The 27,853-nt window shown below is 36.8% G+C and overlaps 1 protein-coding gene across 1 annotated transcript; it reads left to right on the top strand.

The window, feature by feature from the left end:
* SERPINI2 (serpin family I member 2) lies at positions 1–27,651 on the top strand. The gene is made up of 8 exons (XM_060100019.1): positions 1–253; positions 5,024–5,254; positions 7,280–7,474; positions 7,555–7,747; positions 16,193–16,290; positions 20,156–20,242; positions 23,295–23,384; positions 27,575–27,651. Exons 1-8 carry the CDS (start codon positions 7–9, stop codon positions 27,649–27,651), a joined length of 1,218 nt encoding a protein of 405 aa, XP_059956002.1. The 5' UTR covers positions 1–6.
* The last annotated feature ends 202 nt before the right edge of the window (positions 27,652–27,853 follow it).

The following is a 27,853-nucleotide window of genomic DNA, read 5'->3' as shown; positions in this document are numbered from 1 at the left end:
GTCAAAATGGATAAGATCTTGTTGTGGAGTCTCCTATTGACTTTTTCTGGAAGTCAAGCCTCAAGCCCCTTGGCTCAAAGAAATACCGAATTTGCAGTGGATCTTTATCAAGCTGTTTGTTTATCTCATAAGAACAACATCATAATTTCCCCTTTTGGAACAACTCTGGCCCTTGGAATGGTACAACTGGGAGCAAAAGGAATAACACAACAGCAGATAAGACAAAGTTTAAAATTTCAAGAAACCTCAACTGGTAAGATTCTTACATATGATTATTTATACTAGATAAGATCTGGCCAAATTTATTTTTAAACTATCAGAGAAGCTCAGGGTCATAGAACTTATTAAATATAAAAAGTTATGAAAAGTATGAAATTATAATAAAATGGAGAATTTTAAATGCAAATAATTGTCAATGTAAATATTTATAATTGTTTCTTAATGAGAATATTACCAAAATAATTTATTAATTAATTCTATACACATAAAAATTGTGACTATGTCTATATATTTTATTCTAGCCTGTTTTAGCCAGTTTTAAGTGAGATTATGTTGTGTGTGCACGTGTGTATGTGTATGAGTAGATATACACCCATATATATGTATACACATATTCTTCTACTAGCACTTACTGTGTCTGATCATTTTTTCATATCATGCAACTGCTTCAGAATGTAGTTTTTAATTGCTGTGTCTTTTTGCCTCTGATGAAAACATTATTGCATACTCACCTAACCCTTCTTCATTAGATAATATCCAATACTTCTCTTATAAAAATGCTTCAGTGAGTACCCTCACCCAGAAATCTTTGTGTGCATCTCTTATTATTGTGTAAGCTTTTAAAAATTAGTTTTTAATTAGAATTTAACCTTTTCACTTAAGTGAGACCAAGAAAAAGCATTCATTTATATATTTTAAAAGCTTATTTAATAGTTTTTAAAGAAAATTTAAAAAAAGAAGCATTTATATAACCCATTGCATGTGGGTAGTTGTTTTCTAGCATCGCAAGGGCCCATCTGAGATACTGTGTTGATGCTTTAGTGCTGGTATCCCATTTCAGGGGGTAGTTGTCCATCTCCCTGGCTATCCTGTGCTTCCAATTTCCATTTTAGTTTAAAATGTTTATATCACTGTCAGATACTGTGTCCTAAACATTAGAGGTGACTTCCAGATTTTTGATTTGGACATTTAGTCACTGTAACTGTAACCAATTTCAGTATGTTTGCTTTAGCACAGAGTAGTTATTTTTAGGAAATTGTTTTTCTGAATAAACTATTTACAAGGTTTTATTTGCTTCGTTTTAAATAAAGGCAATTTTATGTAGGAAAGAAGTTGGTGATAGTGAAGTTAATTGCAAGAGTTTTCCTTTGTGGATAATGTAAAATGAAGCCACTGTGTTGCAGATCTAGTCTTCATTGTCTGTATTAATTTCAGCAAATCCCACTACACAGTCCCAGAAACATTTATATCACATGATACTGCTTTGGAAAGTAATAGAACATTTATGAAGATATGTAAAGTTGATTCCACGATAAACTAGCAAAATTAGAGCCTCCGAAATTTAAATTACTTTAAATGAATCCATCTTATAGAGGAACATGGGAGTCTTAACAACGCTGGATTGTGAATATAATAATAATCATAGTAATAATAATGATGACATTATCAAACAGATATATATAGTGTACCAGTCACTGTTTTATGTGCTTATCTCATTTAATCCCCACAATTACTCTGTGAGTCAGACATAACCCTGCTATACGGATGAGGATACTGAGTCAGAGAAAGGTTGAGTAACTTGCCCAGAACTAATTCTAAAAATGATTCACTGAGGGTTATAGGTCACAAGAGCAATAATGAACATTTTAATATTTTCTTTGAAAGAGTATATATGGACAATTAAGCATTAACCTTTTAACACATGTAACAAAATCTACCAAACTTGCTTTCTATTATACTTCATTAAGGGAGGGAGAAAGAAGCACAGATGGAGGATAAGTACAACAAGAAAAGAAGACCAACCAAAAAGGGAGAAAATATAAATATTAAACTCTGGAAAATAAAAAAAGAAAGGGAAAATTAAGAAATAAAGAAAAATAAGACACAGAGTTAAGGAGGGGAACAGAGAGAAAAAGTGCAGGAAGATGAAAAGAAAGAAAAGCAAAATGGTGTTAAGGGTAGAACAAAGGGTATGACAGATTAGAAGGTAGTGCCTAGCAGAGCCATATTGGAACCCAAGACAAAAAGAAAAATCAGTAACAATGAGCCTGTCTTTATTTATTTAAAATTTTTATATTTTGTTCATCATGGATTTCTTTGTGTTAATATTGATTTAAAATTATATTGCAGTAGAATATTATTTATCTTGATTACTGAATTTGTTGGCATCTCCTTAAATTTTATGCCAAAATGAGTGTCTCATTGACCCATCTTGGTCCTGGCCCTGACTTCAATTCCCTCTGATTGTCAAGCAGTGCTATCTGTTCAGTCAGGCTATATTTTACTTTTCCAGCTACCAACCTGTTTCACATCTAAACTGCTTATTCTTCAGATGGGCATACAACCCCTAGCATCCTACCCCCACTGGAGCTCTCAGTATCCTCACTTATCCTTCTTTCCCCATTGCCAAAGCGTCTGCTCAGAATTTACCTTCTCCAGTTTACTGAGCATCTGATAATACTCCATTTTGCTTTGTGTCTAATGATGCTGCTTATTAATCGAAGACTAACTTAAAGGTGCTTCTTTATTCCAAGAGGGTTATAGAAAGAGAAGAGCATGAACTTCTGTCTCAGTTAAGCATACAAATGACCTTGTGATTGGGCACCTTTCAAGTTATCTTATCTCTCTGGATTTTAGATTCCTCATTATAAAAAGAGGAGTTTGGATTAGATGACTTCTCTGGACCTTTCAGCTAAAATAATCTATAATTCTATGACTGCCTTTGTTTTCATCTTTGGATCTCTCACATTGTACACACGGTTGATCTTTGGGCTTTTAACAGCAGGAGAAGTAAACATGTACCAAATTTTAGAACATTTTTTGGAGGTCTGGTACAACCAAACCAAAAGTCACATTCATTCCATGACTTGTAGGTTTTCCATGGCTCTATTTTAGGAAATGAAATAAACTTATTCTCATTGCTTACTAGGAGCCATGGATATGTATTCTTTTTGATCTGTGCTAAAAGAAACTATTAATCTGTAAATTAAATCAAATGTATAGGCAGATAACTTTATATTCTCCAAACTTGTGCTATTGGTGACATTTTTTCATTTACTTCTGCGTCCAGTGATTTATCAAAGGGCAGCTGACTGTTTGTCAAACAGTCTTAGACCTTAAGTACATGACATAAATTTATTTGCTCTGACAAATGAGTTGGAACTATTTTTTCCTCCCCCTCTCCTTTTTTCCCCATTCCTATAAAGATGTTCATAAATTACAAACTTCTGAAAATTGGTTTCAAATTCTGCCACTTTATTTCTGACCTTACTTAAGTCTTTTGGAGAAGCTCTATGCCTTCCCTCAGAAAGTCTTCTTTGTAGGCTCTCAGCTGTTGAGATATTCTCTCAGCTTCCAATAGCAAGAAATGATTGCATCTGAAATCATTGTATAAACAAGTAAAATAGATTAACATTCTTCCTTATGTAAGGAACTCCAGGGTTGTAAAGAATTATTGATATTCTTCATACCCAATCATATGGAAGTAAGTTTTTGTAACTAAAATTGTTTATGTCTGTGTCTATATCCCCACAAATGGAGAATCATGGAGTTTGAAATATGATGCAATATACCTTCCAAGCCTGCTCTATGGTTTTGTAGGTTGTATCTGCACAAGAGCACCAGGACAAAGAGGCAAATGGGGACTGAAAATGTAGTCTCCACTCAGCTGGACAAAATATGGGCATGCAGCCTACCACCACCACTCAGTGAGGGCATGAGTTCTTATTTGCACAGAGATGCCCTATGGGCTGCTAGCTCTCTGATAAAAGTTCCTCTCAGTCTTCTTTTCCCCTCTTTATTCAATGGACATCTCCCAATGATGAACCATTTGTGTTTTCTTCAATAGAGATTAATTGCATGCAATCAACTTCTAAGTTATGAAAGCGGTATTTTCAGTATTTAAATCAAAATAAACAAAGGCTCTGAAGGAATTTTGGATTTGAAATACAGTTCCCAGATTCAACAATTGAGTTCCAGAATTAAGCCAGAAAGAAATGAAAAATATTGGTGCCCTCTGGTAATAAATAGGAAGCCACTGAGCAACGATCAGAGCTGAATTCTCTAATGGCATGTACAGCTTCCTGAAAACATGGTGGTCAGGATGACCCAGTGATAAATAAGTAATGGGCCAATGGTGATTAGTAGCTGACTCTGACAGACTCATTTGGCTAGTGGTTATAGTTGGAATGGTTAAAGATTTTTATTGTTCACAAAGACAGCCAAAGTATATAGATTCATGAACCTGAAGAAATAGGTAATTTTGATTCTTATGCATCTCCAGAGATAATTATAGGGGTACCTCATAAATTTCAAAAATTGGACAGGCACAGTTGCTCATAAGAGAACAATTCTTTCTTAAGCTGAAATAAAAGTAGTAGTGAAAAGGATTGCTCATCACTGCCTTAGCCCCCATCAGCATTCATTAGTATTCCTCTTTTGTAAATATTGCATGTTATGCAAAGAATGAGATTCTAAAGATACCTTTCCAACAACTAAGAACGAGCTAAATTTGATTATAAAGAGGAAGTTTCCTTCAGCCTGTTTAAATGCATATTCTTGTTTTTGACAAACTTCAAATTTACATGGACATTTTTTTTCCTGTATGAGAGCTGATTTCTCTACAAAATGCATATTCCACAGGAGATAAATGCTTAAAATATTTACACTAACTTAGAAAGGATCGTTAGTTATACCTAAGGGTGTAAAAAATGGTGATATGAATCAGAGTGCTTAGAAGCAAAGCTGAGAAGCTCTTGTTTTTATGTTGTTCAATATGTCAGTATACATTATAATTATTTTTTAGGAGAAGAATTTTCTGTGCTGAAGTCATTTTTCTCTGCCATCTCAGAGAAAAAACAAGAATTTACATTTAATCTTGCCAATGCCCTCTACCTTCAAGAAGGATTCACTGTGAAAGAACAGTATCTCCATGGCAACAAGGAATTTTTTCAGAGTGCCATAAAACTGGTGGATTTTCAGAATGCAAAAGCTTGTGCAGAGACAATAAGTACCTGGGTAGAAAGCAAAACAGATGGTAAAGTTTCCCATTTTCATAAAGTCATTATTTGCCATTGTATTCATGGTTTTTAATATCCTAAAGTAAAGAATGGTTGAATATTTTCCTATTAAATTATGGTTCAGAGGGATCAAATCTCCTATTTTTCTTTCCTGTTATTCAAATTAATACTAAATTGTAAAACAGAGAGAAAGTGTAAGCTGCTTTGAAAGGTATACAGATTATTATTTTTTGTTTGAGAGAGACACCTATTTGTAGAATTCTTTTTTTTTTTTTTTTTGCAGTACGAGGGCCTCTCACTGTTGTGGCCTCTCCCGTTACGGAGCACAGGCTCCGGACGCGCAGGCTCAGCAGCCATGGCTCACAGGCCCAGCCGCTCCGCGGCATGTGGGATCTTCCCGGACCGGGGCACGAACCCGTGTCCCCTGCATCGGCAGGCGGACTCTCAACCACTGTGCCACCAGGGAAGCCCTATTTGTAGAATTCTTGATGGGAGAATTTTAATAATAATTTTTGTTTAAGTATAGGATTTTTAAGTATGGCAGCAGGAATAATATCTTTGGCCAGGTAAAACTTAGATCTGTCCATCTGTCCAAGATGCCTTCTTTCCCACATATACTGTAAATAATTAACTCATGTTAGTTGAATGTGTTAATGTTTCATAATAAATATTGATAGTTCTGTCATAAAGTTGTAATCTAAACTTCTGGCAAAAATTCCAAAGGCGCTACTGAGTGACATAGTAGAACACAAGATTAAACTCATACAGATCTGAGTTCAAATTCTGACAAGTTCTAAACTATGCTCCATTTAAAATGAGGATACTATTAAAACATTTCAGGATTATTGGAAGGTTAAAAAAAATGTATGTGAAGTGAACAGCATATATCAGGTCCTCAATTAATAGTAGCTTGTTTCTTTGTTCATTCGTCCTGTTACAAAAAACTGTGATGTGTAAGACACCACTGTATTTTTCATGGGGAGCCTCCTATGGGGAAGCAGAAGTTGAAAATATGAGATGAGTGCTGTGAGCAGTGTTCACAGGAAAGTCCTATTATTGGGATACACAATGATACACATCCCTAGACAGCTCCATGGCACCTGATCATGCTGTTGACTCACAGCTTGGAAATACTCATTGAATGTAGAAATAGGAGACTGGTTTTTTATTTTTATTTATTTATTTATTTTTAAATTAATTAATTTATTTATTTTTGGCTGCGTTGGGTCTTCGTTGCTATGTGCGGGCTTTCCCTAGTTGCAGCGAGTGGGGACTACTCTTCCTTGTGGTGCATGGGCTTCTCATTGTGGTGGCTTCTCTTGTTGTGGGGGAACCGGATCTAGGCGCTCAGGCTTCAGTAGTCAAGGCACGCGGGCTCAGTAGTTGTGGCTGGCGGGCTCTAGAGCACAGGCTCAGTAGTTGTGGCGCATGGGCTTAGTTGCTCCGCGGCATGTGGGATCTTCCCAGACCAGGGATCAAACCCGCATCCCCTGCATTGGCCGGCAGATTCTTAACCACTGTACCACCAGGGAATCCAGGAGACTGGTTTTTTAGAAGAGGAAAATCATACTAGCAACCTTATTCTTGTCTTCTCCCAATGGTCAGTGGCTACAGCTGCAAGAGTGGAGAATTTGAGTGAACCATTAACGTATTAATTCTGATTGACTTGCTGAAGAACCTTGAAATAAAGTTTAAAAATTACCAACAAATATGCAGGAAGAGATACTTAGGTTTTGTTCTTTCTGTCTGAAAAACAATTTACACAAATAATCTCACTAAAGAGAGGCCATTACTAGGTCTGTCCAAATTTGCCTGAGACAATCCTGTACCTCCTGTTTCCTAGTGAAATCCTGTTTGTACCTGTTTCTAAGTGAAATATTTAATAAAGCTCCCCTTTGTTCTCAAAATTGCCAAGTTTAAATGATAAAGCACCCTGTTTTTAATTGACTAGCAAAATAAATTTTTGTTTTAATTCTATTTAAAGCAGTTCCTTTGAATAACTATTGCATATTTCTTCCCACCTCTTCCTCTTCCTTTCACAGGAAAAATTAAAGACATGTTTTCAGGGGAAGAATTTGGCCCTCTGACTCGGCTTGTTTTGGTGAATGCTATTTATTTCAAGGGGGATTGGAAACAGAAATTTAGAAAAGAAGACACAAGGCTGATGAATTTCACTCAGAAATATGGTGCAGCAGTCAAAATTCCAATGATGAAGACTCTTCTGAGAACAAAATATGGTAATATGAAAAAAATCACACTCTAAAGCACTATTTTGGGAATTGCCAAGTATATTAATATTTTATTTTCTCTGTTCCAGGTTATTTTTCTGAGTCCTCCATGAACTACCAGGTTTTAGAATTACCTTACAAAGGTGATGAGTTTAGTTTAATTATCATACTTCCTGCAGAAGATGTGAACATAGAAGAAATGGAAAAGCTAATTACTGCTCATCAAATCCTGCAGTGGTTCTCTGAGATGCAAGAAGAGGAAGTGGAAATAAGCCTCCCTAGGTTGGTAATGTCATTTTATCATTCTCGTTCCTATGTTTTCACTTATAGAGGGACTTGAATAGCCGGCTGAAAGATAACCAATGCTCGAAAAGGCTATTGACAAACATATAAAGAAAAAAACCCGTTTGGAGTTGTTACTCTACTTTATGGTTGCAAAGGCAGGTCTGAACATTGCCAGCATTGCGTTGCCATGACAAGGATGGAATTTAAGTACTCAATATTCTCTGAAAGAGATGAAGAAATGTAAGTCTTCAAAACAGAATGCTGGGATTAAAGGGAATTATTATTCTTTTTAGTATACAAACTTATCTTTCTCTTTTTTTTCCTGATTAGAATTTAAAATATTTTGTCTTCTATTGTGTTTAAGGAAAATATAATTCCCAAGACTCTTGTGATACTCTATAATTAAAAGATATGTTAAAGTGCCTTTGACAGATAGTGCTGTAAGAGTCATTAAAATATAAAATATAAATCTTAGGGTCATTTTTTTATTATTGGGGTATATATATTTATATAAATATTTAATTTTTTTTTATTTTTACACAATTTTAAAGGTTACTTTCCATTTATAGCTATTATGAAATATTGGGGTCATTTCAGATAGTTAATACAAAATGGAAATCACAAAGGTGTATCTCAGGAAGCCATAATTATAAACACTAATTTTTTGATATCATGGTTCCTGGAGACAGGAGAAACTTCAGAGAGTAAGGGGTGCCCAAATAAATCACACTCTACCTGAACTTCTAAAAAGAGACAGGTGTCTAATAGATTATTTTCTGTCCCTTCATTTCTAAACTTTTCTTCAAACACTCATCAAGGCCTTCCTGGCCCTCCACCTCTCCACCCTCTTGACTTTTCCTTACTTTCCCACTTAGCCGGGATCCAGTCAGTTATTTCAGTTGTACTCTCACCAAACGTTTTAAATATTTCTGTCACCTTGTCTTTGTGCTTCTGTAGTTCTCTCATCAAAAAGCTACTCCTGCTTCCCAACTACTGATTTTGTTAAGCAAAATTCTCCAAATCAGTCACTCTGGTCTCCCTGAGGCTGGAGCTTGGTAGTCTTTCTCTTCAGAGAACTTTCTCTTCTAACACCCCACCAAGACTTTACCTCTGCTCTCCAGGCACTGCTTCATGTTGATTCTCTTACTCTCAATGTATGTCTCAACCACCTCTTCCTTAAAGAAAACATATAAGCATGCAAACTCGCCTCTCAACCCTTCACCTCAAAAATTGTGTACATTTTTGCTAAACTTCTCTTCCTCTGTCTTCCTTGATATCCTGGAGAAAGAGGTATCCTATGATTCCCTCACCCTAACTCTGGGCTCTTGATCCAAAATTTTTTTTTTTTTTTTTTTGAAGTACGCGGACCTCTCACTGTTGTGGCCTCTCCCGTTACGGAGCACAGGCTCCAGACGCGCAGGCTCAGCGGCCATGGCTCACGGGCCCAGCCGCTCCACGGCATGTGGGATCCTCCCGGACCGGGGCATGAACCCATGTCCCCTGCATCAGCAGGCGGGCTCCCAACCACTGTGCCACCAGGAAAGCCCGATCCAAATATTTTTGACCATCCCCTTTTTCTTGAAAACCCTTCTTTCTTTAACCCCTATGGCATAACTTACTTCTATTTATTTTTCTCTCTTTCTGTGAAATTTTCCTCTCCCTGACTTATACCTTTTTTCCTTCTGTCCCCAGATAATATTTACCAGAGTTTCATTTTCAGAAATTTCCTCTTCTTCTCTCTTTTATTTGTTCCTTACTATTCATGTCTCTAATATCGACTCTCTCTTTCCAATCTCTCTTCCAGTTCTCTACCATCTATAAATCTCTACTTGGACGTTATTCAGTCTTTCAAAGAGTATTTCTTTTAGCTCCTACTATGTGCCAAACACCAGGGATATAATGGTGTATGTGACAGATAGTTTACCTATTGATCATAGAAATAATTTTTGGAATTGGTTACTTTCAAATTTACTTCTCTCTCTCTTTTCCCTTTGGAAAGATTAATATTTGGGGTCACACACAAAAATACTCCTGAGTTTGAGAACTGTCTGTGCTATGTACTAGTAGTGGGGTATTAGGAGAGTCACTTAATGTCCTGGTTGTGGTTTTATTAGTACAAAATGAGGATAATGGTACTTATAACTAAGGTATCTTCATCTTCATTAGCCTAGATAACAAATGCCTAGATAATAATGTATAAGTTACAAACTGAATTGACAATAGGAAATACATGCTTTTTTCAGAATTCCCTTCTCCAACATTTTAGGAATACCAACAGGAATGGTTCACAGTCCACAAATCTGCCTAGACTACTGTAGTCTGGACAGCTTTTCCAAACTGCTTGGCCTTGTCATCAGCGACTCCAAACTGTAGCCACACTTCTCATACAACTTCTCCCATAGTGTGAACACAGACTTTTCTTTTAATTTGCCCAGGAACAACTGTTATATGTTGAATTATGAGCTCTCCAAATTCGTATGTTGAAATCCTAACTCCCACTACCTCAGAATGTGGCCTTATTTGGAGATAGAGTCTTTGTAGAGGTAATCAAGTTAAAGAGAAGTCATTAGAGTGGCCCTAATCCAGTATGGATGAAGTCCTTATAAAAAGGAGGAATTTGGATACAAAGATACACAGGGAGGGAAGATGATGTGGAGAGACATAGGGAGAAGATGGCCATCTACAAGCCGAGGTGAGAGGCCTGGAACAAATCTTTCCCTCACAGCTCTCAGAGGGAACCAATGCTGCAGACACCTTGTTTCTGGACTTCTAAACTCCAGAACTGTAAGACAATACGTTTCTGTTATTTAAGCCATATAGTTTGTGGTAATTTGTTAAGGTAGCCCTTGGCAAGCTACTACAAGTAAGAGCAACTTCAATGTTTAACCAAACTTTACTGAAATCTAATAATAAAAAGGGCTTACAAGGTGAAAAGAAATTTAAAACCAGGTTTCAAGGATGAGTATTCCTGGAATGTAGGTCATTTCTTGTACCAGGGAGTCTTCCTCTGTCCATTATTATCCTTAGCCTACCATTTTCATGGTGCTGGGGCCCACTCACCCAAAATGGGTGTCCTTCCCATCTCCATCCTACCCAGCATCCAGAGTCCTCCAACTTTTCCTAGCATAAAATAAAGGTAACACAGATTTTCTTCCATCCCCTCTAAGGCCAGATTCCTAGTCGTAATAGGAATCTATAACAGTAGATTTCAACCCTTAGTGAAAACAACGTCTTCATATGGGGTAGAACAGATTCCACTCTCATCATCTCAAACTTCTCCATCTCCATCCCAGGGGTTCTATTTGCATTAAAAGAGCTCACTGCATTGCTTTTCCCAAACAAATGAATAACTTGCCTTAAAAGGTGAAATCGAATCTTCAGTTATATGGAAGCAGAAACATTAGTTGGCAGTTGTACCACCTTTTCCAAACAAATTCCAGGCACCAAAGATTTTTTTTATTACAACATTGTTTATTTTGAAAAAATACAGAAATAATGTAAAAGTTCAACAGTAAACGAATTTTAAGAAAAGTGTGGTAGAATGTAACCTAGCCAATAACAATGATAGATATGGAGGCTGTGATAATGAGAAAAAATTATGGTATATTTTAATAGAAAAATAACTGGATTAAAATTTTTTTACAATGATTACAGCTATGTAAAGAAACAAATCTAGGGCCTCCCTGGTGGCGCAAGTGGTTGGGAGTCCGCCTGCCGATGCAGGGGATACGGGTTCGTGCCCCGGTCTGGGAGGATCCCATATGCCGCGGAGCGGCTGGGCCCGTGAGCCATGGCCGCTGAGCCTGCGCGTCCGGAGCCTGTGCTCCGCAACGGGGGAGGCCACAGCAGTGAGAGGCCCGCATACTGCAAAAAAAAAAAAAAAAAAAAAAAAAGAAACAAAGAAACAAATCTACAGAAAGAAACAAAGGAAATTTACCAAAATGTTAACATTAGTTGTAATAGGGTTATGGCATTATGAACATTTTGTTTTTCCTTTTCTATATTTTCTATTTCTTTCTCCTCCCTGCTTACCTGCCAAATAAAAAAGATAATACATGGGAATGAGTTAGGAGCTTGCTTTTCTAGAGAGCTGCTGAGATGTAGAAAATGTAAACCTACTAAGGTACTGGGTTCACTTGACCAAATAATGCCATCTAAAGATTGCACAAAGTCCTGGGGGGCCCCATTGCCATTTTCTGGGTGCAGTTCTTCATCCACAGATTCAGAACATGGCCCTGTCTGTGTGTGGCGGTGCTGAGGGGGTGGGTCTGATGTCTACCTGATGTCTCTCTCCTGCACAATCCCATGTGATTTAGAGGTTTTAGCACTGGATTAGCCGATGCTATCCAACCTCAACATCCAGAAGGGAAGAGAGAAGTGATTAGGATGTTTGGAATAATCCCAGGAAATCTAGTTCTAAGAGATTCCCCCAGAGACCAGCTCATTTCTAGGCAGGGGGGTGGAACTGAATAAGAAGTCAGGATTCCCTTGGGAATTGGTGGTTGGTTAGCTCAGTGGCCTTTGTCTTTGGTGGACTTTGTTCTTTTCTTTGACCAGTACCCCTGCTTAACCTCAGGATGTTGTATGCAATGTAATTAGCAAGTTGGTAGATCCCACTGAGCAAAGCCATTTGCTCCTACAAGGAAGCATCTCTGGGAAGTTCTCTACAGACTGTGAGTGCTATTTTGCACAATTATTGAGACACACTCAGAAGGGGTATGTACAGTGGTGAAGAACATGATCTTAGAGTCTGACAGTTCTGGATTTAAATCCCAGCTCCACCTCTGAGTAGCTATTTAGCCTTGGGAAAGTTACTTAAATTTTCACACCCTCAGCTTCCCCATCTGCAAATCGATAATAATACTCTGTACCTCATAAAGTCATTTAAAGGGTTAAATGGTATAATATATGTAAAGAGCTTAGTATAGTTCCAAGCAGTCAGTAATGGTAGCTAATTACTATTATTAGCTGCTGTAACTGTAGCTATTTGTATTTCAAAACACTACTCTTTTATTTTATTTTATTTTTAAATGTTTTTTTTTATTGTGGTAAAAGTCACATAATATAAAACATACTATTTTAACCGTATCTAACTGCACAGTTCAGTGGCACTAAGTACATTCACATTGTTGTGCAACTCTCACCATCATCCATCTTCCAAATTTTTCACCTTCCTAAACTGAAACTCTGTCCCCTTTAAACACTAACTCCCCATTCCCCCCTCCCCCCGCCACGCCCCCTCCCCCCCCGCCCCCTGGCATCAACCAGTTTACTTTCTGACTCTATGAATTTGACTATTCTAGGTACCTCAAATAAGTGGAATCAAACAGTATTTGTCTGCACCTAATGTATATTTGAATGCATTTTTCAGGTTAACTTAATATATGTCCTGCAAACGGATTGTACTTTTTTTTCCCCATGTGCTATACAGTAGGCACTCACCAGCCAACTACTTCATGCATAGTAGTGTACATATGTCAATCCCAAACAGACAGCTTTGGATCTCTAAGTGTGTGAATGTGAACTGTGTGTGGGTGAGAGAAAGTGACCTCAGGGAAAATGAGGCTGGGTGTGAGAATAGATAAGTCATGACCAGCTGCAATGATGATTCTAAATGTTCTTTCACTTTAGCCTATCAAACACTGATACAAATTGGAATCCAAGTTTACATTAAACATTGTCCAGCTATGTTTCCTATGTGACAGAAAGCATTTTTAATTCAGCCCTTGAGGCCAATGGAATATTTCACACACACACACACACACACACAGTGACTGGAAACTACTATGTACTCACATAATAGTCCAAGTCCACCACTGTCAAGGATTGTGTTATATTTTTATCCTTGTGGGCAGCCCTAAGACTTGGTTGTTTCTAAACCTGAACCTTCCAAAGATGACTCAAGCCCACTGTATCAAAAGTGGAATTCTAAACAATAAGGACAGGGACCTTGAGGGAAATCAGTTGAAGACATTTTGTCGTTAAACAAGAGTCCTGGGTATAAAGGAGAAGACAGGGACAACACCAATCCACAGTAGGGCCTGCAGACCAGGAGTGACTCCTTCTCAAACAGAAATTCTGAATTGTGTTCCTTCGTTTTCTGCAGCTTTAACCTGTGTGAGACCCCTTTAAGCACAATGGTAGCCTATGGCAGTAAATTGCTGCCTTTTAAGGAGGCAGATAATGTTTACATATGCTAAAACATTCATTTCATGATTGTTTGGTTGGTAATAGTCTATCCAGTCCTTTTGCTACTCATTCTTTTACCTTTAGCTGTATTTTTTTTTTGACAATTTTAGAGGAGAGTCAAGGAAAAGAGGAAATGAACCACATCTAGAATAAATATTAAGATTCACAAAATTTGGAAGAGGTACACAATTAACACTACACGTATTGATCGAGATTACGATTTTGGATTATATTTAGATTAGAAGGCAGTGGAAGTTAGCACATTAGCTCTGACTTGGAAGGGACCTGCATTTGAATCCTAGCCCTGTCTCCTATCTTGTCCTTGAGTCTGAAAATCCACCTTCTCAAAGCCTCCACTTTCTTATATGTTAATGGGAATAATAATGCTCACTTCCTAGGGTTTTTGTGAAGATTAAAAACTATGATCTATATTAACTGCTAACACATGGAAGTGCTACTTCACACCTGGCTATTCATGGCTCCAATAATTATGGCTAATTAGTAATCGGCCATAGATTATACTTTTATTAAATGGTTGAATGGGTTTCTATCACTGTAGCTTTCATTGGACTATGTTATGAGCAAGACTGTTACTTAAATGACTCTCTGGTATGATTAGACCTTATTAGAGGTTGTAATAAGTCTTGCAGTATTCTTGTCATTATCCCCAAATCATTGGACTGTTATACTAAAAATACCCAAATTATGGGTGGACTAGAACATTGTTCCTCAACCTTTTAGAAGCGCATACTCCATTCAGAATAAAAAAAGTGTGGTAATGAAAATAGAAAAAAAGAACAACCCCAAAGCCTCAGAGCCATCATGCTGCATATTATCTTTCTTAGCAGGAAGTTAAAAGGAAGAAGTTGAAAATGATTGGCATAAAACAAGTTATTTTCATTATCAGTAGGTTTTAATGTGCATGTTGTGAATTGTGCCCGTCCCCAGTTAGCTAGGGTTCTGAATGAATAAACATCTTCCAAAAGGGCATAATATTTTACCAAGAAATAATTTAGGGCCAGTAAATTTTTGCCACAGCATGTTCCTTGTTTTGAAGAACTATAATTAAGAAGCTTGTTCAGTATTTGGCAATTAAAACAATGATCTAATTAGACTGATTGCACAAGCTAATTTCTAGCCCCAGATGTGGGCCTACCTGTTAGCTAAGCAAGGATCCTGTGCTTGGGCAATCATGTCTGCATCCAAACCAGAGAGCACGGGGGGAAAGGCCCAGCTAGGGCACAGACAGAGCCCCTTGGGCAGAAGCTGTCTTGGGATTTCCCTGAGGTAGGAAATATACATAGCCCCCTGATGGAGGACTTAAGACTCTTTTCTTTCATAAACAAAGTCTCCAACCTGGCTGTAAAATGTAAATGGATGCTTTCAGCATCTCTAAAGCCAGTAAGTACTAGCTTCTTTTTTTCCTGCCCCCCCCCTTTTTATTGAAATGGGAAAGTGAGGGTCACTGATTGCTGTTGACTTGGAATCATAGAAGATCAGTACTTGAGAGAATCTTTGAGATTCTTTGGTGAAGCTCCCTCTTCAGGCAAATAGAGGCTTGGAGACTTGCGCAGAATCTGGAGTCCTAACTTAGGGCCCTGAATTAGAAGTATTGGCCAGCTTTTTGTTTTTCCTATAATTTTTACTTTATTGGAAAGAAATTTAGTTCCCTTTCAATCTTTTACCTGTAAAATACAGGGCTTTGGGGGAAGATGTTAGGTGTGTCTGTAAACTGAAGGAAGTCACATCAACTGTGACAATGGATGGGAAGGCTCATAGGTTACTAATGCCCCCTCTCTGTACCTCAGTAGCCAAAAATCTCCTTTAAGGACCGTTGGCTTCTGTTTCAGGCTCATAGTCTCATGGATGCCTGCCAGGAACCACCTTTGATGATGTGAAAAATCTGAGTGTGTATAGTTGCTGGAGGGAAGCTTTACATTTCTAGCGAAGAAGCAAATAATTGAAAACTTAGCTAGAATTCACCCTGTTTTGTTGGGTGTTACTTCAAAAAATAGAGTATTTGCTTCTCCCTTCCAAACCAACCATTTATCTGGGAAACAAGTTATTAGCAACTTAGAACTGCTCAGTGGAGCTGGGGAAAAATGGTGTGAAAAGTGAGGAAACGTAACTGGGATAATGAAAACAAAATATTTCACAATAAAATCTTTTCCAAGTCATCCATTTTATAAAAATCATTTTGGTAGAAAATGTGTACAGTGTTTCAAAATTTTTCCTCTTCATTTTTTAAAACAGATTTAAAGTAGAACAAAAATTAGACTTCAAAGAAGCTTTGTATTCATTGAATATAACTAAGATATTTAATGGTGGCTGTGACCTTTCTGGAATAACAGGTAATATGGAAAATTATTCTTATATTATCATGTAAATATGTTTTCTTACTAATGATGTTAACTGACTGATCTTAAAACTGAGAGAGCATTTGGCCCCAGAAGATACATACACAGAGAATAAATGTCATAGTCATGTCAAGCTGTCTGTAAACAAGCACTCTATTTTGCACTTAAGTAGTTTTGCTTAATGAAAGTCAGACAGCATTAGAGAATGTTAGATAAGCCTTCTAACCACGCTTACAGTGAGACTGTGTAGGAGAAGTATTATATGGGCTTTTATTCCAGCCCTGTTTGGATTTCCTTATCTGAATAATGGGAATTACAACTGTGAGGCTCTCATCTAAGCAGAGCTAATAAAACTTTTATAAACCAATTAGCAAATGTTAATTCGGTAATATTAGAGGCCATGAAATAGGCATCCACAAGTTGCTGGATGATGAACACAATCTAGAAATTGTAATGCTGCAGTTTGTAGATTTAGCTTGAGACTGACAACACATCTGAGGAGATGGAGCTTTTATGCTAACTGGCACCTGGGAAATTGTGTGCAGTTAAGACACTTACTTATACAACAAAGCCCAAGACAGTCTTTAATTTTTCTCATCCTGGCAGTACCCACAAGTTCAAAAATAACTAAAGAGAAAGAAAATGGATGAAGAGGGCCAATTTGTCCTAAGTTATCTACCCTTTTTTAAATTCAGTCTTCTGTTTTATATATATATATAAAAACAACAGTCCTAATGACACAGGCTTGTCTGTCTGGTGGGGTTGGATATCATAACCCAGCATTATTGTGTAGTCCTATATAAAATTTGGACTTTGAAGAAGTATTCATTAATTTATGCACTCATCAATTACGTGAGTAAATGAATAGAATGAATGAGTTTTCCTGGCGGAGGAGGTGGGTGGGGTACACAGGTGACATAGCTGTTCATTATCACCTTCACGCATGATTTAGCTGCTTGTTCTCACACTGCCGGATAGATCTGACTTCTCTGACAATTTCATCAGCATCAGGAATGAGACAGTCAAAATTAAATACTGCAACAGGATGCTATCTAAGTGTGTCCTGGAATGCAGACACCTCACCAACTTGAAATAAACCAAGCCATTTTTTAAACACCTCTTCCTCTTAAATTTCTTTCTGGCCTTTGGAAGCTCACTTGCTATATCTCAGACTTTCAAATAGCCACTTGCTCTGCAAATTCCCAGCAATTTGTGACTTCTGTAAAGTTTCCTTTTACAAGAAGATGTATCAAGAAAATACCTCCAAAATGCTTTATAAAAGAATTTGTGCGAGAGAATAACCCTGAACAGAAAAGAATAAATGTCCAACATTTTTTGCTCTGAGTTGCCTATTTGAGTTGTTTTAACTACTTTGATTCTTTGGTTCTGTCTTATTGCCTGAAATAGAACAACCACAGTCAAGACTGGCACTATTTCTGGTCTTCAGGAGAATAGTGAATTAATTCCCTGCTATCCCTACTTACCATTTGTAAGTAGACAATAAACATTTGCTAAAGGCTACTGGGAACCAGTCCAATGCTAGTGCTGTGTGATAGTTACACAAAAGAGACACTATCTTATACTCATGTCATTCACAAGTTTTGAATGAAATGTTTTCAAAAGAGTTATTTTGGAAACTTTGCGATGAATATTTGACTTCTAACTGTTATTACTTCTTGTGTCACCTTTGGTAAAATATTTAACCTTTCTGAACTTCAACTTTCTAATCTATTAAATGAGATAATATATCCTAGTGGTGGAAAAAAAAAGAATATATGTAAATCACCTTGTTCAACATCTGTTATATAGTGGACACTCAGTAAATGTTAAATACAAAAAAAAGTGAGTAAATGACACATTAATATTTACTTGCACATCTTCTAGCAAAGCTATTGAAAGTTTCTTGTCCTCTTAACTTGACAAAGACATACTTGGAATTTTCATAGGAAATTAAGGGAAAGAATTATTGCAAAGATATAGAAACCAGTGAGTTTATGAAGTTCAGATGCCTTGTTCTAATCTATCATCTCCCAAGTCCTGTTCTTTTTCCAAGACCGGGCCCCCCTCTGTGTAAGATGGAATACAGAAGACCAAATTGCTCAGTCTAATGGCCAGGGAGTCACTTGGTCTGGTGCCAGTGCTAAACTGCATGCGTGAAATTTTCCACTCCACCCCAACCTGCTTTTCGGTCTTCATTCTTTGCATGAGCCCCTTGGTCATCTACTCTGTGCTCTATATGTGAATCCTATCTTATTCCAGGCAGTTGTGGGAAAAGAATGTGCTCATTTGCATGACCTTAAAAAACCACACTCCTGCATTTTAGTTAACCCACACTAATGATGTGGATGCCCCCTTTTCTCCATCTTACATGTTTCTATCACTGGACATAGCCTTATCCATTGATTTATTTATTTGGTAAGTATTTATTGAAAGCCAACTATGTGCCAGGCAGTTTTCTAGAGTTGAATAAAATCTACATTCCCTCTTCTAATGAAGTTTACATCTGTTAGGGCAGATGGACAATTAACGAGTAATTAATTAATTAAATGGTGAGGTGATAGATGCTATGGATTAACTAACATAGAGTCATGGGATAAAGAGATTTAGATCAGATAAGAGCAGAATTAGACATGGTGAGAAGGGACAATTGCTTTGAGGAAGTGTCATTTTTGCTGAGACCTAAGTAACAAGGGAGCCAATCAGGGAAAGTTCTGGGAAAAGGGATTTTAAGCAGATGGAGAGATGGGGCTAAAGTCTTGATGCTTGACCTTGTAGCTGGAGCTACTGGACCCGGAGAGGAGGGTAGGAGATGAGGATGAGAGGTAATCAGGGGCCCAGACGGAGTCATTACAAGCAGTTTGGAGTTATTTTTAGGAAGCCATTTTTTACGAAAGTAACCCTTTGATGACTTCTCTCTAACTTGCCTGAGGAGATTTACTTTTCTGTAAGCTGTCAGAGCTGGTTTGCCTTGACTAAATTATTTCTTCATGAATCCTTCTAAATTCAGTCGTCTTGGTGGAGTCCACCTGCGTCACATCAGCTTTCTCTCTCATGAGGGACAAAGCTCCTTTCTCTTCAAGTTTCAAGGCTTGCCTTTCTTTCCTCACCCTTTCGCCACCACTGAACTCACGACAACCTTTCCGTTGTCTCTCTGAGGAACATTGTCAGATCTATCTGGTCTGGACACGGGTGGCAGGTGGCTTCTGAACTCATGGTTTCACTCCCCCTTCTCAAGGAGACTCTTCACAGGTCACTATACCAGAAACGCTTCACACATACATCAGTTCCACCAAGGGGAGGAGAGGGGCCTTCTCTCTCAGCTCGTTTCCACAGCAGAACAAAACGTCATTAAGACACTATCTTACACTGAGAAATTTGACAGGTTTTAAAGCATAGCTCTGAAGCTATTTTGTAACAGATGACACAAAAGCTCTTTAGACCTTTATCGCCTCATCAGTCTTGAAAGAAAGTAAATTTTGTTCTAAACTCAGATCAAAACCCAATACGGAATTTAAAAGGCAAGTTGGCTTTGAGGTCGAAGACATAGGGTGGGATTAATTCAAATCTGTAAAGCCTTTTTCATCTTGCCTGTAGACCATGACTAAGGCAGGCAAAACCCTTTGTCCATTCAAATATTTCACTTATATCTGAGCTAAACTTGGTCTCTCCATACCTTCTCTACATCATCTCTGCAAGAGCTAAACCTAAACCACATTTATCTCTAGCAAATTAACTAACTTGGAAAGAGTTTGGATTTTTTTCCTTTTCTTTGTTCATTTGAAAATGTAATTCACCTGGGATCCAATAAGTACTAGCCCTGAGTGTTAACCCTTCAATGCACTTTCATATTTTCCTACAGATTCTGCTGAAGTGTATGTTTCCCATGTCATGCAACAAGTTTTCTTTGAGATAAACGAAGATGGCAGTGAAGCTGCAACATCAACTGGTAGGACAAATGATGTCACAGCAAGCCAGGAGGAAGGACTGGAGGAAATGAGCGTGAGGATGTTGCCACTCTGTGGTCCTCTGATCTCCTTTTCTCCTCCTGCTGTCCAGTACACTGAAGGAAGGGGAAAATGGCTATAGAAGCTATTTATGCACCTGTGCGGCTGGAGCTTAAGGCAAAAGAAAAGGGAAGGGACTTGATTACGAGTTGAGGCTCAACTACTGATATCTACTTATTTGTCACTTGGATTACCTGCCCATTAGCCGATAGGACCCAGTGGAGAAAACTGTAGGCTCAAACCTGAAACATGATTGCTCAGGAATGTTCACTCTTAAGAAATTGTATTAATTCCATTCTTCCTTTGCACTCTTAGTCCCTACTTTTCTAATGAGAGTCTAATGTGACTCTTATTATCTCTATGGCAATGGCTCTCAAACTTAGCTGCACATTAGAGTCAGCTGAAAAGCTTTTAAAATTTCTGTGCCCAGACTGCACCCCAAAATAATTAGAATGGTATCTCTGCAGATGAGATTCAGCCTTCAGTATTTTCTTACCTTTCCCTAAGTGATAACAGTGTGAATCCCAGGTTGAGAAACACTGCTCTCCAGTTACTTGGAGCCTATCCTTGCAACTGCAAGTGTAATGCATAGACCAGCAGCATCAGTGCCCCTTGGGAACTAGTTAGAAATGCAGAACCTCAGGCTCAACTCCAGACCTACTAATCCAGCATCTGCATTTTCCGAGGTCTCTTGGTGACTTGTATGCACATTACAGCTTGAGAACCACTTCTGTGATATATTTCCTTGAACAAATGGCATTTTGAATAGTATCTGTGCTGCATAAAAGTAATACTCAAAAAATAATTGGAGAAAAGCCTTAAGTTCAATTAGAAATGGAAGGGCAACTTTAATGAATTCCTCATAAGTCTATTTTAATTCTTCAGACCATGACTTTAACCTGTATGTAAAAGATATGCATCCTTTAAATAGTCACATTGATAAATTTATATCCACATTATTAATTTCTTGATTAATTTATAATGCTATGTAATGGCGATGGATTTTGACATCTAGGTGGGGCACACTGGACTCCCACTACTGTTTTGTTATCTCCTGAAGGACTTTGCATTACTGTGCTCAAGTAACTTAGATTGGAGGAGATGAGCTATTACAATCCTTGGAGAAATCAAAGGTGGCTTTGGGATGAAGTTGCTAGTTCACGTAGACAAATTTTCCACTTGCTTTTACACAGAATTGTAAGAGTCCTTATTGATCATTGTCTGAACCTCTCATTATGTTGGTGAAGAAACAGGTGCATGTGTGAAGTGCTTTGCCTAAGGTCATGCTAATAATAGACAGTAGGGTTTGGACTGAAATCACGTTTCCTGACTTCAAGTTCAGAACTCTTTCTGCTATCACCTGATGCCTCTTGTTTTAAATGTAGAGTTCTCTAAGAGGATGTAACAATCATTAAGGGATCAGCAGTGACCCTGATGTATCACACTTAAATAGTTAGTGTGAGTATTTTGACTTTCAGGCATCTACTCAATGGATGCTCAGGAACAAAAGAACTCAAATATTCACCCAAATGAGAATGGGTGTGATCCTGACTATGCTTTTCTATATTATCTCATTAATTCAGACAGGAGTCTATATTCACTGGTAATTTGGTTAACATAGCCCTGATATTTCAGGTAGAAGAATGCCATACATTTAATATTACTAAGGTTATTTTGGATTGTGCAGGGGATCAGAATATGCCACCCCCAAATATGCCATTTTTGCAGAAGAGTTATTTTGAGCTGAAGGCAGTTTAGAAACAGCAGGTACAAAAAGAGCTCTCTACCCTCCTCTTACATGTCTAAAATCAGGGCATAGATTTCCCTTGTGGAGGTATCTCCCTTCTTGTCTTCCATGCCAAGAGAAGGAACCTTTGGCATAGGAGATGAAAGTTGGCAGTGATATGAGTCTGCGTAAGAAAACCTTACTAAATAATCCTTATATACCATTAATTTTCCCCATATATTTACCTTCCCACAATTTACCACCCCTAGACACTCAAGCCCCTTTTCCTTTGTGTAGTCACTTCTCCACAATTTACCACTTTTTGTTAAAATGATACAACCCCTTCTTTGGGTGTTCACTTCTTTTCTGTGAAGCTCCTGTGTGGATACAAAATAAAACCATTTATTTTGTTAATCTGTCTTTTGTCAGTTTAATTTGCACACCCCAGTTACAAACAAAAAGTGTAGAGGAATAGTTTTTTCCTTCTCTACATTTGTTTTTCAATTCTGATCACATGTTGCATTTTAAAAACCATTTTCATAGGTCTGAAAAATTATACAAAATTATTACATTACTGGTAAATAAAACATCTGAATTGAGTGCAGAAATATTTAATCTAGAAAGAAAAACAATCCAGCCATTTAAATTTATCCACTCTGAAATATTGATAAATGCCACAATGGAGGAGCATGATACAAATTCTCATATTAAATAATTGTTAAGGCAGCAAACTTCTAATATCATAATAAAAATCCCATACACATTCACAGCACAAATCCTAAAAGTTCTGGGCTCACAGAATAATTTTGGAAAAGTTAAAAAAAATAAATTTGAAGTCAGATGTGATTACTACAAGTCTGGAGAATAGAAATAAAGTACAAACATACCTGGATAGGAATTAGGAGTTGAAAAATTATGAGATAAATCATATAACGCAAATAAAAAGTGAGCAGAAAGTTACTGCTTAAAAGATGAAATTTTCAACTGCTTTCACTAAACTGAAACTAGTTTTGGTTTTCTTCTTCATTGAGCATAAATGTGAAGTTAGAATTATTCATGAGTAATCCAATATGTATTCTTCTGCTCTTCGATTTTTAAATTTATTCCAAATTTCTTTGTACTTAGAAAATGGTTATTTTTCCACATGTTAATTTCTCAAACAAAATGACCTTTCCTGTCTACAAAAAATAGTATGGATATTATGGATATATTTTCTTTACTGATCTTTTAATGTGCACATCTAAATAACTGTTGTCTCTATTTCATAGGCATACACGTCCCTGTGATCATGAGTCTGCCTCAAAACAAATTTATAGCAAACCATCCGTTTCTGTTTATTATGAAGAATAACCCAACAGGTACCTTTTTGAGAATTCCCTGGGGGAGCTGCTTAAGTTAAATAGACCTAGTCCTAGATGCTAATCTCAGTCTATACATCTGAAATCATTTGTTCTTTCAATTTATTGAATTTATTTTAATTTTTTTCAAAAAATTTTTAGTTCTATTTCTTGAGTGCTTGTTTTGTACCAGGCATTGTGTTTTAAGAGATGACAGTGACCTAAAATAGAGCAATAGTAGTAATAGCTGCCGAAATAGTTACTATACGTGCTGGTGATTTTTTTTTTTTTTTTTTTTTTTTTTTTTTTTTGCGGTACGCGGGCCTCTCACTGCTGTGGCCTCTCCCGTTGCGGAGCACAGGCTCTGGATGTGCAGGCTCAGCGGCCATGGCTCACGGGCCCAGCTGCTCCGTGGCATGTGGGATCTTCCCAGACCAGGACACGAACCTGTGTCCCCTGCATCGGCAGGCGGACTGTCAACCACTGCGCCACCAGGGAAGCCCTGTGCTGATGATTTTAAATACCAGTCTCGACAGCTAACACCATTCCAATAAGTTAGATATTTGATGAATAAAGACATAGATGCTCAGAGAGAGGTTGTGTAGTTTGTCTAAGGTCATACAAATGAAAAGTGGCATAGCGAGAATAAGACATTTTGTTTCAGAAGTCAACTTTTCTTTCAATGGTGCCACAATGGGAGTGGAAATTGGAAGTTGCACAGTTGTGAAAGGTTTCATAGGTAGATTCCAAAAGAATAAGTGACTAGCTATAGGCTCTGAGTGGGCTGGAGGAGTCAAATATTATTCCAAATCTCCAATTTGGGCAATTGTGAAAGATAATGCACAAAAGGTAGGGGCACAAAATGTAGGGGTAGTAGTCGATTGGACTGGCGTTAGACACAATGGCATCGTAAATGCAGATTGTCTGTGTAGATGTTTTTGCAATTTCTCTTATGAAAAAGAGAGGCCAGAAATGTGGATACAGTGAGGAAACTTTCTTTAAGTGTATATTTAGGACTTCTCAGGAGTCATAACCCCATGTGAGGACTCTAAACCAGGGGAAAAGAGATTATGTCTTATTCATTTCTTTATCCAGCCCAGTATTTGGCAAAGTGCCTTGCACTTAATATCAGTGCCCCTAGAGATTGAAGGTTTGGACTTGGGGTTCAAGTCCCAGCTTAATGAACTAATAGTTGTAAGACAAGTCACATACTTTCTAAACCTAATTTTCCCCACCTCCTATTTGAACATAATATTAGTACTTATCTTAGAGAGTTAAATAAAAGAATATATGAAACCTGTGACACTACCTGGCACATAGTGTTCATTGTGAATACATCAATAAATGTAAATGAGTGAACGACTGAATAAATGAAGGAAGAAAAATGGAAATTTTCTCTATATAACTTGTTTTGCGTGGAGAAGAGACAGAGTTAATTTCAGAATCTGAATCTGTTAGATTAACTAACAATACTGATATTATTGGCCCCCTAAGGGATATATCAGTCTCTTTTTTTAAGTTCCATGAAACTAATGCTGAATGACCTTTCTGAAAGTTATATCTTGGAAACAGTGGGACAGTTTCAGATTTGCTGAGATTGTATTAACACAACTTCAATTCTAGTAGTGGATGTGTCAGTGTTAAGAGATATTCTGAGTATGTCATTTGATCTATACATCTTTAACCTTAGGGTAACTCTGATTTCTTGCCATCAGTGTGTAACTATTGAGTATGGAGAACAGAAAGAAACAAAACTCATTGGGCATCAATGCACTAGGAAATAATGGTGTTTAGCATAATGATGTTTTACTCTTTATTTTCCAAGTTGATGACTATGGACATGTAATCGCTATCAGTTAAACAGCAGTGAAAATTCAAAACCCAAAATAATTCACTTATTTATTTACTTATGATAATAATTAACTATCAGACCCTTAATGACAATTTCCACTGTTTTATGATCTCTATTGTAATGAGACTTTCTAAACTAGGGTTACTCCCTTAAAGTATTGTTTAAAATGAATGGCCACTCATTTATTGGAGGCTGTAAGTTGTTGCCATATAAACTGTAGAATGGGTTATTGCCTTAAGACAATACACATTCAGTGATTTATTTATTTTTCCTCTCACAAATGAACTGAAGAAATCATTGGGATTAACGAAGCTGGTGATTTAGCATGGTGTAGTAAACTACTAAATGGCTTAATGATTTATATAAAATATATTCATTTGACAATTTCTGGAGTATGAGGGTGAATAAGTTTAGATTTAGTACAACCAATTTTTACCTAAATTTTAAATTTTGTTTTGGTCAAACAATCCTCTTATGCAAAATCCATACATTACTTGTATTTTCCTATCAGTATTTGACTTCCTATCATATATATTTCAGTATATTCATCCAAACCTCTTACCAAGCCAAACTTCTAGGGAAATGAAGAACAATTTTTCTTCTTTTAGGCTGAGGGTATAGGCCAGTGTTAGAGACTTTCAGAAGAAAATTGTCAAAGATGCTACATGAAATGTGCCATTTCTCAGAAAATAGTGAATCCTGGTTTTGAAACTGACAGTACTCCATACATAATTTAAAAATGTTGTGTTTATAACTCTTTCAGATCGTAGGTTGAAGGGAGAAGCAGACTGCAGGGTATTCACTAAGAAATCTTTTTTCTAGGTCATTAGCTTTGGTTATGCTATTGTAGTTTTACATTATGAAGTAAAAAGTGCTTCCATCTGATGGAGATGTTTTATAACTGTATTGATTAAATATGAGGGACACTTTTTAAGAAGTGGGCATGAAAAGAAATGTGGAAACAACAATGATTTCTGCTTCAGCCTGCCTGTGAATCCACTGTGACTATGTCAAGGAAGATTTCACTAATCTGTCCAATTTAGTACTGAGTAGATTGGTGATTGCATGAAGACTCTAGTCAAAATGTGGTTTTGTTGGTCAAAAAAAACAGATTAAAAAGGCTGGGACAAATGGCTTTTATGTAATGTCCTACACTTCTCAGTGTTTAGAACTTTAAACTATTATCTTCAATTTATGAGGTTAGTTTCTATGAAAGTTACTTTAAAAATTCCCCAAGCAAGCAATTCTGGTAAGCATTTTAATTCCATAGAATTTAAGGACACAAGAGTTACTATTGATTCCTATTGTGGCTAAATGTAGTATACATCCTGAGGAAGTTATTTATGTATCTCTATCTATCTGAAAAATAGTGTATTTCTTTTCTTGTGTTTGGGGAATTATTCTGAGAGTTTTGAGGCAAAGTATTATTAATTATAATCATAAAAAGAAAAAATCTGCTAGAGATTATGTCTATTTCCATGTTATTGACTCTTTTAAGACTGTGTCTGTCTTTGGACTGAACAGTAAGGAGTTAATGAAAAAGGGTTCTGCCTTTTTATTTCATTTCTGCCATTGTTATTTCAAATACATGTAAGCTTTAAAATTATGTAAAATTTTATTTTATCACTTTTGAAATAAACCTTTATTACATATGACTTTAAGGGACATAACTCAAGGCAACGCTTGACATAGAGCCACTTCCCTTACCCTAGTTGAAAAGAAAGACGAATGCATTTTAACATATTTACTTCTGTTTTGTCCTCTAGTTCTTAGTTCCTTTTCACTTGCACACACAGAATGGCTGGAAATAGATGTTTACATATTTACATTTATGCTTTATACTATATCACCGGTGAGGATTTGAAAGCACTAGAGATGTGAAAATATTGTCTTTAGCAGTAAGATTTGATTCAGAGCTGAAGGAAGAGATCTGAGAAGCTGCACTATTAACCCCAATGGTTTATATTACATGCATAAAGAGATGACTGCTAATACCTTAAATTTAAAGTGCGTCCATGCTCATCACCATTTTATTATTCTATGTTTGCCTGACTGAATCTCTATATTTTGAAGAACACCTCTCTGTCACTTTATTTTTGCTTTCCTTTATGAGAAACAGGACTAATGCATTCTCCATGACAAGCTGTTGTGGGTGTTAATTTACTTCATAAATTATCAGAAAATGATTAATAATGATATAATTATCTATTTTAGACAGAGGAGTGGGTTTTGCTATTAGACATTGCCTATTTATCATATATAGAAAAAAAGACAATGATTTTTTAAAATATTAAGAAATACTAATCATTGTCATTTTTTTTCTCCAGAAATTCTGAAAGTTTTTTTTTTCTTTTCCTAGATTCAATTTTGTTTATGGGAAGGGTGACAAATCCTGACACCCAGAAGATGAAGGGAAGAGATTTAGATTCACTGTGAATGAAAAGCACAGCCTCAGAATATGGAAAACAGTTGATTGGCAAAATATCATCAAATATTTTCTATATATCTTTTTCTATTTTAAACTGTGCCTTTATTAATCTGTATTCATAAATAAATGAAATTATGCATTAAATGTTTTTGTTCTTTCTGTATTTTTATAGAGTATACATGAATCAAAAGCAGTGAACTTACATAAGAT

The sequence above is a fragment of the Mesoplodon densirostris genome, chromosome 5, assembly GCF_025265405.1.
Source record: "Mesoplodon densirostris isolate mMesDen1 chromosome 5, mMesDen1 primary haplotype, whole genome shotgun sequence".
In the NCBI taxonomy this organism is placed as follows: Eukaryota; Metazoa; Chordata; class Mammalia; order Artiodactyla; family Ziphiidae; genus Mesoplodon; species Mesoplodon densirostris.
Note: the sequence above shows the minus strand (reverse complement) of the source record. Positions and strands in the feature narration are given on the sequence as shown.